The 21,172-nt window shown below is 42.1% G+C and overlaps 1 protein-coding gene and 2 pseudogenes across 2 annotated transcripts in view; 2 read left to right on the plus strand and 1 right to left on the minus strand.

Moving 5' to 3' along the window:
* Positions 1 to 7,222, plus strand: part of HPSE (heparanase) — a 34,891-nt gene extending 27,669 nt beyond the window's left edge. Inside the window, exons 10-12 of one of the 2 annotated variants that reach the window (XM_006151396.3) lie at positions 2,180 to 2,298; positions 3,546 to 3,692; positions 6,849 to 7,222. In XM_006151396.3, coding sequence (XP_006151458.1) covers positions 2,180 to 2,298; positions 3,546 to 3,692; positions 6,849 to 7,008 — 426 coding nt within the window. In that variant the 3' untranslated portion in view covers positions 7,009 to 7,222. The remainder of the gene's footprint in view (positions 1 to 2,179; positions 2,299 to 3,545; positions 3,693 to 6,848) is intronic. The other variant, XM_027773027.1, reaches the window with a different exon arrangement.
* Positions 7,223 to 9,715: 2,493 nt separating this feature from the next.
* On the plus strand, positions 9,716 to 10,703 carry LOC102501957 (serine/Arginine-related protein 53-like; annotated as a pseudogene).
* A 1,860-nt stretch (positions 10,704 to 12,563) lies between these two features.
* Positions 12,564 to 13,027, minus strand: LOC114008300 (developmental pluripotency-associated 5 protein-like; annotated as a pseudogene).
* Positions 13,028 to 21,172: the final 8,145 nt, after the last annotated feature.

Raw genomic sequence — 21,172 nt, forward strand, 5'->3', positions numbered from 1 at the left:
GGGGGGATGGCCACACTGCAATCCCTTCTCCATTCTCCTCTCGGGATCTTGGACACACACACATACACGCCTGGCTTGAGTTTAAGCCACTGGGTCCGGGACTCAAACCACAGTCAACTACGTGGGAGTCTAGTGACATAGCCATTATGCCAACTGCTGGTCATGAGGAGATTTTTTCCAAGAGTAATTCCTAAGGGAATTATTTGAATGTTGTAGGCAAAGTGGGAAATTTTTGCAAAGACCGTATGACAAAATGTAAGCTAGGCTTTTGTGGTTTGTGGATAGATTTCCCAACAAATTGCTTTATATTTGTCATGGTCCAAGCTTATGGAGCACACTGCTCATTACTTTTCTGGAAAATTCTTTGAAAAGTGACCTTGCAAAAAACATGGACTTTATCTTTCCCCCATATTGTGGCATCTGTAAAGTTAAACCAAGCATGGTAATTTAATTAGACAAACATCCCAATGTATTTATGGCCCTTTCTTAAGTGGTCTTATTTTTTTTTTTTTGAGAGATTTTCACTGTAGGGCGCGTGCCCTCGCCAGACAGACAGAGAAAGACAGAGAGACAGAAAGCGAGAAATCACCCCCCAGGGGGGATGGCCACGCCGCAATCCCTTCTCCTCCATTCTCCTCTCGGGATCTTGGGCACGCACGCACACACGCCTGGCATGAGTTTAAGCCACCGGGTCTGGGACTCGAACCACGGTCGGCGACATAGCCATTACGCTAACTGCTGGCCCCAATGGTCTTTGTACAAGGAAAGTAAATAAATAAATTCTGCAAAATTCACAATGACTACCAAGTCTAGAAATTAGCCAGCTTTCCATATTACTATTCATAAATAGTATCAGCTATTTACTAAGTTTTCCAAATCTTCCCAGAGCCCAAACATAAACCTTTGACTTAAAAAAAACCTTTATGGGGTCTGGCAGATGGCATGATGATTAAGGCAGTGGACTCCCACATGGCCTGCTGTGATTCAGCTTGAAACTCCACACTGGGGAATGACTCCTCACTTTTCCTCCATCTCTAAGGTGAGCGTATACACCCTATGGCAAAAACTTAAGGAAAAAAAAAGAAAAGGAGCCTTTGTAAATGCAAAAAAAAAAAAACGCTCCTTCCTCCAAGTTCATAGTCAGCTGGAAAAACTTGCAAAAGTAAATGATACTCTTGACACCTGTAGGACCCCAGAAAATCAGCTTTAAACCCACTGTACATTCCAATTTCTTTCTTTGACTTGCAAGGCAGTCCTGTAAGTAGCAAGGTAGATATCTAAGATTCAGTTTTCAGATGAGCAAATTCAAATTGGAGAGAGGTTATATGGTTTGCTGGAAGCCACACTTTCATCCCATGTCACTCTAAAGAATCCCATTCAAGGGACCAGCAGTTAGCGTAATGGCTATGTCGCTGCACTCCCACGTAGTCGACTGCAGTTCAAGTCCCGGACCCAGTGGCTTAAACTCACGCCGGGCACATATGCATGCATGCCCAAGATCCCGAGAGGAGAATGGAAGAAAAGGGATTGTGGCGTGGCCATCCCCCCTGGGGGGTGATTTCTTGCTTTCTGTCTCTCTCTGCCTGTCTGGCGAGCGCACGCGCCCCATAGCAAAAGCCTCTCAAAAAAAAAAAAAAAAAAAGAATCCTATTCAAGCGATCAGCAGATGGCTTAATGGTTAGGTTGGTTGGACTCCCACATAGTTGGCCACTATGTGAGTCCCAGATCTGCAGCTTAAAACTCATGCTGGGCACATGTGCATGCATGCCCAAAATCCTGAGAGGCGAATGGAGGAGAAGGGATTGTGGCGTGGCCATCCCCTCTGGGGGGTGGGGAGGATGATTACTCATTTTCTGTCTCTCTGTTTTTCTCTGTCTTTCCTGCAAACACACACAGCCTATCTCAAAAAACCTCTCTACAAAGAAAAAAAAAAAAAGAATACCATTCAAATCCTGCCTCTGGGGCCTGCTTGCTTTTTAACATTACCAGTCACTGAACCAAGCCAACGCTGTATCTCCTTTGCAAACATTTCATTGATTCCACTCTTGTCTCTGGTGAAAAATTTTAATTTAAGCAGAGAAGCAAAAGCTGTCCTCTTATTCTATTTGTTATCCCTATTTTGTTTAATAAGAAATAAACATCTATTTTTGTCCCTCCCCTCCCCAACCACCATAACTAGGATTATTGGCTGTCTCTTCTATTCAAGAAACTGGTTGGCACCAAGGTGTTAATGGCAAGTGTGAAAGGCCCAGAGAAAAATAAACTTCGAGTATACCTTCACTGCACAAACGTTAGCCCGTAAGTATAAAACATGCCCCTTCCTGATCAACACGCTTCAACTGGTAAGCACACTACTTCCTCTTCTAACGTCCTGTTGTAAACTATGCACACAGTGGGTCTAAGATATGTCATTGTTCTTTTTTGTTCTGTTTTGCCTTTTCTATTCATATAATACACTCTAGAGTCTAACTAAAAAAAAAAAAAATTAAATGTTGACACTTGCAGTGCAAATTATACAAAGATTTATAAAATCTATTTTTTTAGAGAGATTTTTGCTATGGGATGCCTATACCCCCTGGAGAGACAGAAAGTGAGAACTCAGCCCCACGGGGATGGCCACACCACAATGCCTTCTCCTCCATTCTCCTCTTGAGATTTTGGGTATGCACACACATGTGCCCAGTGTGAGTTACAAGTCTCTGGGTCCGATACTCAAGCCATGGTCGCCCATTGGGAGTTCAGCAACATAACTATTATGCTGGTCCCTATATAGTTATTTTTATAAGTTCTTTTAAAAATTTTATTACTGATAGAGTGTGTGTGCATCCATAGAAGAGAGAAAGACACCCTCCCCAGCACATGGTCACACTGTGATCTCTTCCTCTAGTCCTCCAACCCACCAGGATCCTGGCTTTTTTAAGACCACAAGAATGGTTTAACATTGAGACCAGCAGTTAGCATAATGGCTATGTCACTGAACTCCCAGGTAGTCGGCCAGGGTTTGAGTCTCGGACCCTTAAACTCATGCAAGGTGCATGTGCTTGTGTGCCCAAGATCCCGAGAGGAGAATGGAGGAGAAGGGATTGTGGTGTGGCCATCCCCTCCTGGGGGTTGATTTCTTGCTTTCTGTCTCTCTCTGTCTTTCTGGCAAGTGCACGCGTCCTATAGCAAAAACCTCTCAAAAGAAAAGAAAAAAGAAAAGAAAAGAAAAGAAAGGTCTAACAACTTTTTAGAATGGAGATCAAGGGAGTTCATCATCATTATAGATACTCATACTTAGTATACATGATTGTATTAGTAATCAAATTCTTTTCTTAATTTAACTTTATTTGTTTACTTATTTTAATTTGACCAGAGAGAGACAGAGCAAGAGAGAGAGAAGGAAAGTGAGAAAGCAAGCCATCAGGTTCAGGACTTGAACCATGGTTAGCCATGTGGGAGTTCAGCACCCTTAAGCAGCACACCACCTGCTGGCCCCAGTAATTGAATTCTTAGTTGCTTAAAATAGATAAATATTTTTATTGAGTTCATTTATTTGCTTTTAGCCCAAGGTATAAAGAAGGAGATTTAACTCTGTATGCCTTAAACCTCCATAACGTCACCAAGAACTTGAAGTTACCGTATTATTTATTTAACAAGAAAGTGGATAAATACCTCCTAAAACCTTTAGGACCTGATGGATTACTTGCCAAGTAAGTAATTCTACTTATCCGTCTCACACTTTCAATACATTTGTTGTTTACCAGAATAAGTATGTCAGGCTTTATCATTGGAAAATTGGTGAAATTGTGGATGATGTTTTATTCCCCTAAATTCTCCTTGATAAGTATACATTAGTTAGAGTATACATTAGTTAGACTCTTCTCTGTTTAAAATTTTGCAAAAATTATCCTGGATAAGTCTGATGAGTGCATGGTCTATATACTTGCTCATATGAAGGACCTCAGACATTTAAACAATGGTCACCTCAAAATTTATATTTTTATTTGAACAATTTATATCATCCCTTTTTAGGGGGTCTTACCTAGCAGATAATAAATATTTGAGTAAACTTACTTTTAATATAAAAAATAGTATTTTATATTTATCTCAGGTAGATTTTGCCTGGCATCCCCAATTCTGCCAAACCTGTTCATTCTTAATTCCTCTGGGTTTATTTCATCTGAAACTCAACACACATGTCTTCTATTTGTTATTATATTACTGACTCAAAATATGAAGCAAGACGCTACCCTCAAATAAAACCCCACCCTCAGGGCCCTGCCTGATGTGGAAATAATCAGCATACTTTAACTTCTGTTCAGTATGCATCATGTATTTTTAAATCTATTTATAGCTGATTAAACAATAAAAGTCTGATGGCATAGTATCTTGCTATGTTCCTCTAACTCACAGACATATTAATTCACAAGGGTCAGATTTCCCTTTCAACTCTGTAGCAAAATACCTTTTCCAGAAGCATTTGTGAAAAACCTTTGGGTGTGCAGCACACTCGCAAGGTCTTTCATTTCATGTAGAACAGAGCCTTACTACTGTCATACAGAGATGTTTTCAAGACCTATTTTTGTTTGTGGTTTCCTGATGATGGTTATGACATTTCCCTCCCACACCATCTGAAAACTGATGTGATACCAGCATTGGACTAAAAGCAATACCAGTGGACTGAGCACAGTGCAGAGCAGGCTTGCTAGCCTCTGGCACAATCATGGGCATGTAACTGATACATCTTAAGTTCAAGAACCCAGAGCTGAGCATCTAAGAAAGGTTCACTGGAAATGAGTTTTTCTGCTCACTGATGCTTAGTGACCACAGGGTGCAAGAGAGCTTCACAAATGAAAAATCTATAATAGTGCTGCGTGGAAACAAAACATGTAACATTAGAGGATGAAGTAAATAAAATAATATAGTCCTGCTGTGGAATCCTGTGCAGCAGTCGAAGGGATGTAGTGGATGCTTATTAAATGGTGTGAGCAAATGTGAGAATGTGTTAAGGGAAAATAATCACACTTTAAGAAAATATGTACGAGGGCCAGCAGGAGGCATAGTAGCTGAGGCACTGGACTCACGCATGGCTGACCACGGTTCAAGTCCCAGACCTGGCAGCTTGCTTTCTTGCTTTCCCTCTCTCTTTCTCTTTCTCTTTTTCTCTCTCTCTCTGATGGGTGCAGGTACCCTACAGCTACTTTAAAAATAATGATAAATAATAAATAATAAATAAAATTAAATAAATATTACCTAAGAAAATATGTATGGTTTTTGTTTAAGAAAAAAGTGTGTATGTGTATATATATATATATATATATATATATACACACACACACAGATATATACATACACACATATATATACACATATATACATATGTATATGTATACTTTTGTTCCTTTATTTATCTTATTAACGATGATGATGATGATAATATTTTATAGATGTTTACTTTATACAAGGCCCTAATCTACATATATTACATGTGTCACCTATATGACAACTATAATTCTGACATTAACTAATATAAGTTTTCAACAATAAGAAAGTGCTAACATTTTTCATAATATAAAACTATTTGAGAAAAAGAGAAATACCATTAGGATTATGAAAGAACTATCAATGAACTAAAGCAGACTAAAACTTTTCTTCATACACTTTTGTCTATATTGGATTTGTCACTGTAAACATGTGTTAATTTTGTTTAAGTAATTATAAATTTTTGTAAGAAATTATATTTATCCTTAATTTCTAAAATTTTTTAAGTTTATTTATGTATTTCCTCCCTCAAAGAGAGACAGAAACAGATAAGGTTCCCATATCACAATTGACCCCCAGTCCAACCATCCCAAATCACAAGCATGTGCCCATCTGTACAGGGAGGCCCCAAGACTTGAACCCAGGACCCTCCCATACAGATCCAGTTGTGCTACCTTTTTTTCATTTTTTTGACTCAGTTTTGAATTTGAATTCTAACAGTGAAATATGAAGATGGTGAATTCATACATTTCATACAATTCATACATTTCTCTGTGATTTAACCTAACAAAATTGTTTTTCTTTCACAATGGCAATATACTTTCACTAGCATGTCTTAACTAACAGCACAAAATGAATGCATACCTATAGGGCCAAGGAGAAGAAGAGTTAGACCATATATGGGCACAGTTACAAGTGGAGATTTTCACTGACTGTCATTTTTTTTATGTGAAAATTATGAAATATACATTTTATTCCATATATATCTCTATCTGCCAAATATAAAAAGACTTTTGGGGCCAGCAGGTGGCATGGTGGTTAAGGCATTGGATTCCCACTTGGCTCACTGCGCTTGAGCCCTGAACCAAGCGGCTTGAAAATGACATAGGAGGTGTGTGTGTGTGTGTGCCCAAAATCCTGAGAGGAGAATGGAGGAGAAGGGATTGCAGTGTGGCCATCCCTCCTGGGGATTGATTCTTACCTTCTCTCTTTCTCTGGCAAAAATATGTATCTTATGGCAAAACCTTTTAAAAAAATAGAGAAAGAGAGACTTTCAATTATTTTCCATCAATATGACTGCCTTTCTGTACTCCTGTCATTGCAGAGTATAGATTGTGTGTGTCCCATACTCTGTAAAAGGTCAGATGGTCAGTATTTGAGACTTTGCAAGTCACATGGTCTCTGTCATAGCTACTCAACTCTACCATTGTAGCTTAAAGATCATCTAGCTCAAATACCTAATTGATAAGTTAAAATACAAGTTCTAAAGGCAGACAAGAGAAAGTTTTTTTGTTTGTTTGTTTGGTCTGAAAAAGATTTCGCAGCTTTGCAGCGGGTACTAGGCAGGCACGATTTGGCTTACTCAGCATGTCTTTCCCCTGCAGATCCGTCCAACTCAATGGTCGAACTCTGAAGATGGTGGATGATCACACCCTGCCAGCATTGACAGAAAAAACTCTCCGCCCAGGAAGTTCCCTGGGTCTGCCAGCTTTCTCATTCGGGTTTTTTGTGATAAGAAATGCCAAAGCTGCGGCTTGTACCTAAAAGGGAAAAGCATGCACTAGCCTTGGGATTGAATTTTTCCAGGGAAAGGAGAATAGTAGAGGACAGTCAAGCCATAGGAAGACAAGCAGATAATGTACACATCAGCCAGTGAGAGCTTCAGAGACACGGGGTCACTAGCAGTGCTAAATTGAGCACAGCGTTTTGATCTAAGTAGAACACTGCTAATAATAACAGCTAATAATACCTTGTGCCAAACACAACGCTTAGCACTTTGCATGTACTATTTTTATTTAAGGCCATTAAAAATGTATTTGAATGCTCCCAATATGGCCAGAAGGCAAGTAAGTAAAAGATATTAGTTTTTTAAAACTGCATTAGTTGTTTTCATTTTTAAAAAGTTATTAGAAGATTGTCGAAATCTTTCCTTTGTGTGCAATCTCTCCAGGCTTCCATCAGAGAAAGTTGACTGCCATGACCTTGAAACTGGTTGTGAAAGAGAAACTATTGATTTGTGCCCTGACAGACAGCTTGAATGGGCTGCTGCCTCTCTTCTCTCGGTTGTATTTGTCTTTGCCAGCAATAATATGTGAGAGGACAGGTGGGGGGAGGTAAGCACCCTATAGCAAAAACCTCTCCAAAAAAATAAATTTAAAGTGACTGTAAATGAAATAGATTTATCAAAAAAAAATTTTTAGAAAACATTCTAACAGTCCGTTAATGTTTACTTCTCTACTTTTAGTTCTTGTTTCGGTTGGAAAAGTTTTGGCTGCAAGTAACAGAAAACCCCTATTCAAATTTTTCTTCAACAATAAGCAGGGCTGGTACCATGGCCTGGTGGTTTAGGAAGCCAGATCCCACATGGCCACCCATGCTTTGGAGTTCAGCCCTGGTGGCTTGAAAACATGGAAAGCACATGTGTGTGCCTGCCCCAAATCCTGACAGGATGGAGTGGTGGAGAAGAAGGGGTTGCAGTATGACAATGCTCCATTGAGTGGTGCTTTCTGCCTTTCTCTCTCTTTCTCTCTGCCTCTCTGTCTCTCTCTGGAGAGTGCCTGCAACCTCTGGCAAATTAAATAAAAAATAATAATAATAAGGAAATGTACAATTTCACATATAAGTTCAAGCAGGGTAGTCTCCAGCAGCTCATAACATCCACAAGGACCCAAGTTCTTTCACCTGCTCCGCCATCTTTAGTGTTAGCTTCATTCTCTGGCTCACAGCAGGATGGCCACAGCGGCTCCAGATCCATTTAGACCTGATAGCAGCCAGAGGACAGTGAGCAGGGTTTTCTGTGTCTCCTTCACAGACTTGAAGCTCTTCCTGAGAGGTTCTCCCAGCAAACCTCTCCTGGTGTCTCATGTCTTATGGAGCAGAAATGGGTCATCCCTCTATTTCCCCAGCCATTGCCAACAATAAGAAGCTTGTATTTGTTTCTGAGTAATCCTGCTTTGGAGTGGAGAGGGGATTGGGCATCTACAGCACTGAACCCCACAGTTAAATGCCTTTATTATTATTATTACTTTATTTTGTTTTGTTGATTTTAATTTTACCAGAGAAGGACAAAACGAGAGAGATGGAAAGTGAAAAAGCAAGCCACCAGGTCCAGGACTCAAACCATGGTCGGCCACATGGGAGTCCAGTGTCCTCAGCCACCACACCACGTGCCAGCCCCAATTAAATGCTTTTTATTAGTGACAGAATGTATTTTTTTCCTTGCATTTTAATCCTCTTGTGAATTAGCTTTCATTATATTGAGATTGGCTATGAACATTGTCTCAAATTTGAGTACATTATGAATGTACATTAAATATTGTATATTTAAGTACATTATTTATACATTAGATAATGTACATTTAACTACATTATTTACACATAGAAATTGAAGTACATTATAAAGTTTGGATGCTGCAACAATCTTAAATTTTATATGTAAGTGGTTTTTATATTTTCACATTTGAAATAAAGTAATTTTATAGAGTTGATGTTATGTGATTATTTTATACTAGTTTATTTATTTATTTCCTGAGAGAGAGAGAGATAAGCACCCTCAGCAGGGTCTCATGCAATCACCCAATCAGCCTTCCCCAGCCAGCCAGGAGTCATGGGCTTGTATGCCCCCAGCATGCACAGGCTGACCTGCAAACCAAACCCCAGTCCTCCATATAGCTTCCAGCGCTGCGGAGTATTGTGCTACTGCTGTGTCACCCAAGCTGGATCACATGGTTATTTTTTTTGTTGTTAAATAAAGCTAAAGCCTACAGACTTCCACACTAGGAAACCTTATTTTCCGTCACCATCTCTTTTCTTTACCTGTACTTTCAGCCTCCCCAACATCAAAAGACTTGACCTGGAAGAAAAGAGACAGTATTTTTTGCATTCTCTTGTAGATTTAATCATGATCAAAGTTCCATTCAAGTTTCGATTGTCTTATCCCCCTCAGCCACTTATTGAATGAAGAATGCCTTCAGTTACATATTAGTAATAGTAAGTATATTAATGTTAAGGTTCGTCTTAACTTTCCTTAGGGAAAGCTTTTGCTAGTCATGTCAATGAGGCTTTTTTTTAATAAGTTGGTTTATTTATTTATTCTATGAGTGAGAAAACAGAGGGAGAGACACTGAGCTTAAACTGAAGCAAGTTCAGAGGACGCTGGTGGCACCCTGATCTGAAGGAACGTTTCCAGATCCATGGTGCTCATACATCAGTGAGAGTTGTGAGACCGAAGGTCCAGACCCAGCTTATAGAAATGGGACACTAGTCATCTGATACTGAAGAAGAAAGTAGAAGCAAGAGAAAAATGAAACACCACAGATGTCATCTTCAAGCAGTTCTTCAGGTAATAGAACACATAGCTGAAGGAAATCAAAATCAAAGTCAGACTCTTGGTCCAGAGATCTCCAGCCTCGTCCACATTCTTAGGATAGAAGACGCAGGCAGCGATCAAGCAGTAGTTCTTATGGCTCTAGAAGAAAGCAAAGTCGAAGTCCTTCAAGGGGTTGAGGGAAATTCTATAGAGTTCACAGATCTAGATCAAAAAGCAGAACAAGAGGTCCAGGTCAAGACCTCATCCATGTTCCCATAGTCGAAGCAGTGAGAGATCAAGTCACAGGAGAACCTGTAGTCACTGTCAGGAGAGAGGACGGCATAAAGGCAGAGACAAAGGGAAAAGAGAACAGGAGAAGGATAAAAGGCAAGGACAAAGAATTACGGAACATCAAACGTGGGGAATCTGGAAACATCAGAGCTGGATTAGAACATCTGCCGCCAGCCGAACAGGCCAAAGCCAGGCTACAGCTGGTTCTCAAAGCTGCTCCAAAAACCGATGAAGCATTAAAAGCCAAAGAAAGAAATGAGGAAGAAGCAAAGAGAAGAAAAGAGGAGGCCAAGCCACCCTGGTAGAACAAGTGAAAAGAGTAAAAGAAACTGAAGCTATTGAAAATGATTCTTTTGTTCAGCAGACATTCAGATCAAGTAAAGAAGTCAAAAGGGCAGTAGAACCTAGTGAAGTGAAACATGCAGCTTCAGTATCCAGACCAGCATCAGCAGTTGCTGGCCCGCCCAGTGCTGAGAAAGAGATAGACCCTAGCAGCATCCCTACTGCTGTCAAGTACCAAACTGACAATTTTTTGGCCCGTCCACATTTGTTTATTGAGAAAGCTGGAGCTGAGGAAAAGCGGTACAAGAGATCAATAGCTCTCTGATAGGAAAGACAAATGGGCAGTCCTGTAGCTTAAGTAATATACATATGATTGGAATGACAAAACCATTAGAAATTTAGAAAATATTAACTTTTTACTCTTAGAAAAGAATTTAGCTGATTATATAAAAAGGTAATTTCATTTTTCTCTCATGGAGGCCTGAATGTTAGTTTATTTGAACTGTATCAAACATTACAATGATTAAATGCATGAAAATAGTATATGTTAATAAAGATAATCATAATCAGTGTTTAAAAAAAGAGAGAGAAAGAAAATTGCAGGTTAGAAATAGGATAATACGAGACAATTTCTGGGAAGCACCCATATGCTTCTCAGCAGTGCTAATAGAATGAGTTCTCATTGCCTACAGTGGCAAACTCCACAGCCAAAACTTACACTGGAATTTCCTTCTAACCAGCTATCATTTTATAGTCACTTTACCATCAATTACAATTCCTATAAAGAACAGCAACTTCACATAAACTTGCATTAAAGCCTGAAGCAATGGTAGTTAATGATTATACTATTTAAGCTTGAAAGTTACTTTTACAACCTTAACATCCCATTTTAGGAGTCAAATAATACTTTTATTAAAACTAAAAACATCAGGACTAGCAGATAGCATAATGATTACATCGCTAGACTCCCACATAGTTGATCACGGTTTGAGTCCCGGACTTGGAGGCTTAAAATTCATGCAGGGCACTTGTGCATGTGTGCCCAAGATCCCAAGAGGAGAATAGAGAAGGTACTGCACTGTGGTCATCCTCCCTGAAGGGGGTGATTTCTCAATTTCTGTCTCTCTCTTTCTTCAGCAAGCACATGCACCCTATAGCAAAATCTCTCTTAAAAAAAAAAATAAATAACTTAAAACACCTTCTTTAGACTCCATCATCAAAATCAGATGAATCTGGGGCCAGCAGGTGGACTCCCACGTAGTTAATTGCAGTTCAAGTCCCAGCCCTGGTGGCTTGAAACTCATGCAGGGCACATGTACATGCATGCCCAAAATCCTGAGAGGAGAATCAAGAAGGGATTGCAGTGTGTTCATCTCCCCTGGGAGGTTGTGGGGGGGGTGATTTCTCACTTTCTGTCTACAGTGTGTTCATCTCCCCTGGGAGGTTGGGGGGGGGGTTTGATTTCTCACTTTCTGTCTGTCTTTCCAGCACACACACATGCCCTATAGTAAAAGTCTCTAAAAAAAAAAAAATCAGATGAAACATAGTGGAGAAGTAAATTTTTTTCCCAAGATTTAATTTTTATTTATTATCATTATTCTTCAATTTTGACTAGGGACAGACAGAAAGGGAGAGCAAGAAAGCAAGTCACTAGGTTCAGGACTTGAATCGTGTCAGCCATGTGAGAATCCAGCACCTCAACCACCATGTCACCTGCCGGCGCCAAGAAGTAAAATTTTTCTAAGGCTCAAATATCATGTAGAAGTAGTTGAAAAATGCAAATCTATTAAAATGAAGGGTACATATAGACTGGACCAGCTGGTTGATTCACCATTTAAACAAATATTTTTGGCCTTAATTAATTTATTCACCATCTATTATATATAATAATGCTATGATCCTGTACTTGTCAGAGCCCTCCAGAGGAACAGAACTAGTGGGACATGTGTGTGTGTGTGTGTGTGTGTGTGTGTGTGTGTGTGTATACACAGGGAACTGCAAAAAGTGTGTAGAAAAATGGAATTAAAGTTTGCATTAATTTTGATATAAGGAAAAATTAGACATCCATACATAGTTTTTTCTTTTTTTTTTTCAAGGAACTGTCCTTTAAAACTTTATTCTCCTCAGGCTGGAGAGTTTAAACTAAGCCAGAACTGCTCCAGTCTGGCCAAAACCTAATCTGCACATCCTGGACCTTGTCTCATTAGCTGGAAACTGTTCATTTTATTACAGAGCCTAGTTCGAGGACATTCATGGCTTCCTCAAGTTTGAGCATCCCTTTGGGTTCCCAGGACCACAGACCAGCACCCTGGCACCCCAGACTTCCCGAGTGTCAGAGATAGCCCAGGCATCAAGAGCGTCCCTGGTGATGCCTGAGACATGCTGGTGCTTGTGAGTGCGCTCCTGCCACTGTGGGTGCCACCCAGCCAAGTCCTGTCGCTGTGGGTGCCACCCAGCCAAGGACTGGAGCATCCACTGGTCTGGAGCTGGTGCAAGTAGGAGCCATAAATCACCACCTCGGTGAGGTTGGAAGATTCCGGAGCCTTCAGTTCGAGCATAATCTTACTTGTCCAAAACATGGCTCCCAGCAGTCATCTGGACCTGGAACACCTCTGTATCTTTCAAATCTTTGGCAATTTTCACCCGCAGGGGGATATTTTTTACGTTCTGGAATGTTCCCATCTCCAGTCCTTGGAAACCAACCTCTTAGGCAGAGGCTGGGCCTAACTGTGCAGCCTGTTGTGCCCATGTGTGCAGTCCTAGTTTTTCTTTAATACACGTTTTTCCACAAACTTTTTGACCCCTCCCCCTGTATATCGGAATTAGATTAAGGAATTAGCTCAAGCGGTTATGGAGGTTGGTGACACCAAGTCTGCAGAGTGTGCTGGCTGGCAAGCTGAAAACCCAAGAAAGAGCTGGTGCTGCAGGTCAAGTCCAAAGGCCATTTCCCCAACAGAATTACTTCTTGCTCAGAGAAGGTCAGTCATCCATCGTCATCTGTCCTTCAACTGGTTGGATGACGCCCACTCCTCTGGTAAAGGCATCTGCTTTACTCTAAGTCCACCAATTTAAACGTTAATCTCATCCAAAAACACCCTCAGAAACATCCAGTGTAATATTTGACCAAACATCCGGGCATCAGAGCCTCGCTAAATTAATGCATAAAATGAACTATCCTAGGTCCTATGGGCAGTAAATTTAAAACAAAACAGAGACCTCATCCAATCCAGACTGAGAAATAACAGCGTGCTAGGTCCTTTTAAAGATAATCTAGTCCCTGTCTTTTCTGAAGAGTTTGTAGCAGTTGAATAGGTTGCCTGAGAGTATGTGGTATCTGGAGGGGAAGAATCTACAAGGGACCCCTGAAACTTGGAGCTCGGCTCTGTGTGACTATTCTAGTGTCCTGTACATTAAAACCAACACTGAGACACCCACCTCAATCACCTGTGCCTTTTCAAGTTTTATTTCTTCCATGAAAAGGAGCAAGGATGTGCATGTACAAGCGAGAGAGAGAGAGAGACAGACAGAGAGAGAGAGAAACAGGCACCCAGAAAGGATCTAGTCATGCTGCGATCCCCTTCCCTGGCCTTCCAGCCAGTCAAGACCTTGGGCATGCAGTCCCAACTGTTTCAGGTCGACCCTGAGCCAAACCTGCAGTCAGCCATGTGGTCTCTAGCATTGCAGATCAGTACACTACCCCCTGGGCCACCAAAGCTGGCCTCCTGTGCATTTTAAGAGACTCACGTTTCTTAGGTTCACTTCATCGTGGGGAAGGTCAGCATAGTAGGCATGCAGCCTGTGCAGTCTGGGCTCAGAAGGGCCTCATGCTCCATTTAATTTCCTGCTATTGACACCTTGAAATTCTTAATAATTTCCTAACAAGGTGCTCCTTGTTTTCATTTTGTACTGGGCCCTACAAATTATGTAGTCAGTTCTGTCTCCCGGCACTGCATAAAGGAGTCATGAGACTTTCAAATCTGCTGCTCATATCCAGCCAGTTCACCCAGCATGTGTATTTTCTGCTAGATTTACTTCTGGTGTCACTCTACCAAATTTTTTTTTTTTTTTTTTAGGGTGCTGGTGCTTGCCAAAGAGAGAGAGGTAGGAAAAGTGAGAAATCATCTCCCCCGGGTGATGACCTTGTTATAATCACGATTCCTCCATTCTCCTCTCAGGATTTGGGGCACACATGCGCACCTGCTCAGTGTATTTTTCAGCTATTTGGTCTGGGACTCTAAACATGGAGTCAGCCATGTGGAATCCAGCACCTTAATGTCTACACTACCTGCTGCCCCCACCCCCCACTAATTTTTTTTTTTTGAGAGATTTTCACTGTAGGGCGCGTGCGCTCGCCAGACAGACAGAGAGAGACATAGAGACAGAAAGCGAGAAATCACCCCCCAGGGGGGATGGTCACGCCGCAATCCCTTCTCCTCCATTCTCCTCTCGGGATCTTGGGCACGCACGCACACGCGCCCGGCGTGAGTTTTTAAGCCACCGGGTCCGGGACACGAACGGCAGTCAACTACGTGGGAGTCCAGCGACATAGCCATTACGCTAACTGCTGGTCCCCCCACACACACACTAATTTTTAAAACACTTATCCTGTGGCTTTCTCAGGCTGCTATGAACTCCTGCCAAGGCACGTGGCTTATAACACCTGTACAACTTTTATCAAATCAACTATAAAATCGAGTAAAAACAGAAATATCTAATACTATTTTTAGAAATCTAGCCCAAGGAAATTGTGTGGCTGAAAAGCAGCTTACAAGGTTAGTCAGGGGAAAGTTATTTATAGTCAGAACCATCTAAATTCCTGAAAAAACGGTTAAGTAAGAGAAAAAAATAATCATGTACATCCAAATGGATTATTTTGTAGTTGTTAACTGCCACTTTTGGAATAATGTGTGATGACAGAGAAGATGTTCATCATACTTCAGGTGAAGAGAGCTGAGAAAACTTTCTCTTTCTTTCATCTTTCTTTTTTATTTTTTCTTCTTTCTTACTTTCTTATTTCCTTTCTTCCTTCTTTCATTCCTTCTTTCGCCAAAAGGTGCATTGGCTCACCATGGAGAGATAGTAAGAGAAAGAGGAGAAAGCACACCCTACGGGGAATGGTCACACAGAAATTCCTTCTCCTCTATCTCTCTCTCCTCTTGGGATTTTGGGCACACAGGCACATGTGTCTGGCATGTTTCTCAAGCGACCATGTCTGAGACTCAAACTGTGTAGTAGGCCTTGTGAGATCTGGCTGCCTTAGTCACCAGGCATGGAGCTGGCCCAAGAAAGCCTTCTATATTAAAATTTATACTCAATAATCCTGGGAAAACTTTCTTTGTAAGTTTTCGTTTATTTATGAGAGAGGGCAGCTGAGATTTATTTCTGACAGAGCCCTCGTCACGTCGGGATCCTCCTGCCCCAGTGTCCCAATGCTAGGACTACTGGTGCACAGCACCACACCTGGCCTGTTCAGCTTGGGCTGAGAACCGAATCCAGCCTTCCTGTGTGGCCCCGGCCTCTGAGAAGTTGCATCATGGCCTTGTGAGCCATCACAGCTGAGCCCATGGGAAAGACTTAAATTCCTAGAATATGGAATATGGTTTGTGCTTAATAGAGTCAGTCACGATTAAAGTACAGATGGTCATACTTGCAATCTTGTTCACGGCACTTCAGTTTAACACACACATCGACTCTTACCATGCAAAAAGCTCCGTGCCAGCTCAAGCTTGAGTAGTTGCAGTGGGTATTTTTCAGTTCTTATTTTTTGACACTGTTGACCACTTCCCTTTCCTCAAATACAAGGGGACTTCAAAAGTTTGTGGGAAAAGGAAGTAAAGTGTTTATTTTGATGCAAAAAAAAAAAAACAAAAAAACCTTTGAACTTTGTGCATAATTTTTTTTATACTACTCATTATCCACAACTTTTTGAAGATCTCTCATATAATGCAAGAGAAAGAGGCTACTGCTTCCCCCATACCTCATGAAAAGAAGGAGAAAACCCTTTGCTTGATGGAGACAGAATGGAATGATTCTGGACTCTCACAGCTAGCATTTTTTTTTTTTAAGAGAAATGTTTGCTATAGGGCATGTGGACTTGCCAGAGAGACAGAGAGAGAGAGAGAAAGCAAGAAATCACCCCCTGGGGCGATAGCCATGCTGCAATCCCTTCTCCTCCATTCTCCTCTCAGGACTTTGGGCATGAACATACACACTCCTGGCATTGAGTTTCAAGCCACTGGATCTGGGACTTGAACCAGTCGCCCAATGTGGGAGTCCAATGTCATAACCACTATGCTATCTGTTGGCACCTCATCGCTAACTTTTTGGAATGTAAATAAAATCTCTCCAGGACCAGACAGCCTCGTTCTTCTCCAGCTTCTCTGACCTTGAGAGACCTTCAAGCTTTTGGGTCTCATTCAAAGTTGAAATGTCAATACCGAGGGAGACAGTGCTCCAGCCTTCTTGGCACCCTGGGAGCTGGCGTTGTAATAAAACTACATATATTTGGTCTTTGCCCTGATTTCCTACACACAGCTCTAGAAACCCTTGGAATTTCCTGAGTGCTAAGAGTATCTAGTGTGGTTCATAAGGAGCTTCTTTCTATCACACTTGAGTTTAGGCTAATGAGGTGACTCAAGGTGGGCCCTCGGGTAGTTTCAAGGGAGAGAGTGGCCACCCAGGAAGTTAGCGGCTTGGAACTTTCACCCTTCAATCTCAGGGGAGAGGTGCAAGGCTAGCGATTGAGTTCAATCACCAATAGCCAATGATTTCATCAATTGTGTCTATGCATGGAAGCTTCGATTTAAAAAGCAAAAAACAACAACAACAACAACAACTCTTGAATAACAAGCTTGAGAGCTTCCTGATTGGTGGACAGTTTTATATACCAGGATAATAGAAGTTCCTGCACTTAAGACCCTTCTGAACCTTGCCCGTATATCTCTTCACCTCATTGTTCACTCTATCCTTTACAACAAACCGCAATCTGGAGTGCATGCAGTACTTTCCTGAGTTCAGAGTCAGTCCAGAGAATTATCACACTTGAATGAGGTTCATGGGCATGCCCACATTTGTAGTCAGCCAGGCAGAAGTGCGTGCAACATGAGGATTTCATTTGTGGGTGACATTTAGAGTGGGAGTCCTCTTGAAAAACTGAACCCTTAATTTAGGGGTCTGTGCTCACTCTGGACAGTTAGTGTCAGAATTGAATGGAATTAGGGGACCAGCAGGTGGTGTAGTGGTTAAGGCACTGGACACTCCCACATTGCCGACCATGGTTTGAGTCCTGGACCTGGTGGCTTGCTTTCTCACTGCCACTTTCTCTCTGTCTCTCTCTGGTCAAATTAAAATAAACAAGTGAATAAAATTAAATAAATAGTTTTTTTAAAAAAAAGAATTGAATGGAATTATAGGGCACCTGGTTGATATCAGAAAGTTAGAGAACTGAGAGTTCTTGTTGGGAAAACATTTTCCTCTATTCTGCATGCTCCTTGAAAATAAAACCTTTTCTCCCTGATATGCCCTGGGCTAAGCACAGTGCTTTCATAAGATAAGAATTCAATAAATATTTTGTTAAATTATTTACCATTTCAAACTTTAAGTATTTTTACAGTCAAAATGTCAAAAGCATGCAAATTACTTTAATACAAAGAAAAATGACTTGAATTCCACAAGAGATAAAGTTCTATTGGTATTTTAAGGAGAGAAAAAAGATCTTTCACGGTTGAATGACTATGTGCTTGCCCATTCTGGCGTTAGAGTTATACACTGGGAGGCTTCCAAAAATTGTAACCGAGAATTGCATCACATTCCACCTTGGAGACAATTCAGTGCTTAATTATACCCACAGAAAGCCTGAAATACCATATGTGTCTGAGGAAGAAAAGCAGCCCAGAGCCACCTGTGGGCTACAAGGTCCATTTCAATCTTAAAGGCCTCCATAAAGCATAAGCCAAAGACTTTGGTGATGCCCCAAAAGGTGTATTTTATTTTATGGCAAAAAAAAAAAATAGTCAGGCCATCAGAGAACCAAAGTAACTATATTATACTTAATTTTAAGAGTCTAAGTGTAGGGCGATGGGGGGGGGAGGGGGCATGGTGGTTGAGGCAGCAGGAGTCCACATGGCCAACCACGTGACTTGAGTCCTGGACGTAGTGGCTTGGCAAATACACTGGGCATGTATGCATGCATGCCCAAAATCTCGAGAATGGAGAAGGGATTGTAGCATGGCCGTTCCCCCCTGGATGGGGGGGATTTCTCACTTTCCCTCTCTCTCTGTCTCATTCCAGTGAACACACACACCTGAACATACATACCCTATGGCAAAAACCTAAAAAAAAAACTCTAACCAGGCCAGCAGGTGGTGTGAAGGTTAAGGTGCTATGTACCACATGGCCAGCTGCCAAGGTTCAAGTCCCTGACCCATCAGCTTGAAAAGCATACTGGGTATGTATGTGTGTGTGCTCAAAATTCTAATGGGGTAGAGATGGAGCACAAAAGGAAGGGAGTGGTTTGACCACACCCCATGGGGAGGTACTTGTGCTCCCTCTCTCTCTCTCTAGTAAGTGCACACATCCCTGGCAATTAAAGAAAAAAAGAAAAAGCCCATACTGATGTCTGGGCACAAAAACAGACATTTTAGAGCTCTCCTCACCCCATGAGGTAGGCTTACAAGTTATCAAATGAAGCATTTATTGGGCCTACTTATTTTGCTTGCATAAGAGTGGCACTCTCAAGGATTCTGTTTATTAATGCCCTCTAGCTGTCTGAACTTAAAAGTGAGATCTTTGTTTCTAACGCTCAAGGGAATAAGTTGCAAAACCAGCTGGAACAAGGAAGTTCACCATGCCACTGCTCTGTCTCAGCCTTGGAACATGTTTCACAAGAAGTATCCTGAACTGAGTCTGAGTTCAAATTTTCGCCTGTTAGTCTGTCTACTATTTTAAGGAAAGAGAAAGACAGTTATGCACATAGAGTTTCCATTAGGACTAGAATTGTTTTACATTTTTCCTTTTTTATTTACTTATTTCTTTTTAGAGGTTTTTGCCTTAGGGCATGTGTGCTCACCAGAGAGACAGAGACAGTGAGAGAAAAAGTGAGAAATTATCCCCCAGGGAAGCTGGCCATGCCATGATCCCTTCTTCTCCATTCTCCTCCTGGGATCTTGGGCATGCATGCACATGTGCCCAGCATGATTTTCTTTCTTTCTTTCTTTCTTTCTTTTTTAAGAGGTTTTTGCTATAGGGTGCGTGCGATCGCCAGACAGACAGAGAGATACAGAGAGACAGAAAGTGAGAAATCACCCCCCAGGGGGGATGGCCACACTGCAATCCCTTCTCCTCCATTCTCCTTTTGGGATCTTGGGCACGCACGCACACGTGCCCAGCCTGAGTTTTAAGCTCCCGGGTCCGGAACACGAACCACGGTCGACTACGTGGGAGTCAAATGTCAGGCTGGGGAATTACCTACGGTGGTCAAGTGTTAGATGCAATAGATGAGGGATATTACATCCTTTTAAGGTTAGGGACAGATATAAATGATCTCCAGTCTAATGGACTACAGGCCTTTATTCTTCGCAGGCAGGAGAAAGGCGAGGGCGCCCCCTGCCACATTCCACCTAGAGCTGCCAGGCAGCTGCGCGAGTTTCAAGGAAAGGAGTTGGAAGATACACCCCCTAAAATCCAGACGGGTAATTGCCCAGTTTAACTCCGTGAGGGGTTAAGTGGGACCGCACATCTAAGGCCTAGAACAGTACCTGGCACACGGACGCCGGCTACGAAGGACCAAGGGCACAGACAGACCAGATGTTCAAATTTAGGTGTCACTTGTATCATGACCTTAATTCTGAACACATTTTTGGTTTTATTCATTTTACTACAGGGCGCATGCTCCGCTGAGAGGGAAGGAGGGAGGGAAGGAGGGAGGCAGGGAGGGAGAGAGAGAAAACATCCCCCAAGAGCTGACGACCATGCTGCACCCCTTTCTCCTCCATTCTCCTTTGTGGATTCTGGACACGCACGCACACAAATGTTAAGCGTGTTTTTCAAGCCTCAATTCCCGAGCCCTGCAGTTGGCCATGTGGGATCCAGCCCGCCTTAACCACCAAACTCCCTGCTGGCCCTGAATAACTTTTTTTTTTCTTTTTTTTTTGGAGAGATTTTCACTGTAGGGCGCGTGCGCTCGCCAGACAGAGAGAGACATAGAGACAGAAATCGAGAAATCACCCATTCCTCCATTCTCCTCTCGGGATTTGGGCACGCTCGCACACGCGCCCGGCGTGAGTTTTAAGCCACCGGCGTGAGTTTTAAGCCACCGGGTCGGGACACGAACCGCGGTTGACTACGTGGGAGTCCAGCGACATAGCCATTACGCTAACTGCTGGTTCCCGGCCCTGAATAACTTTTAATTTACATTCTTGGATTTGGCCCTTTGCGGCCCTTTTCGTTTAAAAAGGAAACACCCTGAATGCAAATTATTATTTGGGGGTTAGTTGGTTTACCCAGGCTGTTCTGTTTCTGGTATAAATGTTCTGGATGAATAAATACCCTCTTTCACTTACTGAGAAAATTAATAATATGAACTTCTTTTACGTTAACTATCCTGGGGACCGCCCCCCATTACAGTTTAAAATGAGAACGGTAACTAGTGTGAATCCAAGGGTTCTGACCACGCCGACCACGCCCGCTCAGCGCAGAGGTCGGGCGACGCCACCGCGCACGCGCCGGGCCGGACTCCGGATGACGTCACTCGCGGAGGCCTCGCTCCCCGGAGCGCCATGCTGGGTTCGCGCGGCGCGGGGCTCGCGCGGGGCCTGCGGGCCGTGACGC

The sequence above is a fragment of the Tupaia chinensis genome, unplaced genomic scaffold, assembly GCF_000334495.1.
Source record: "Tupaia chinensis unplaced genomic scaffold, TupChi_1.0 Scaffold000318_1, whole genome shotgun sequence".
Taxonomy (NCBI): Eukaryota; Metazoa; Chordata; class Mammalia; order Scandentia; family Tupaiidae; genus Tupaia; species Tupaia belangeri.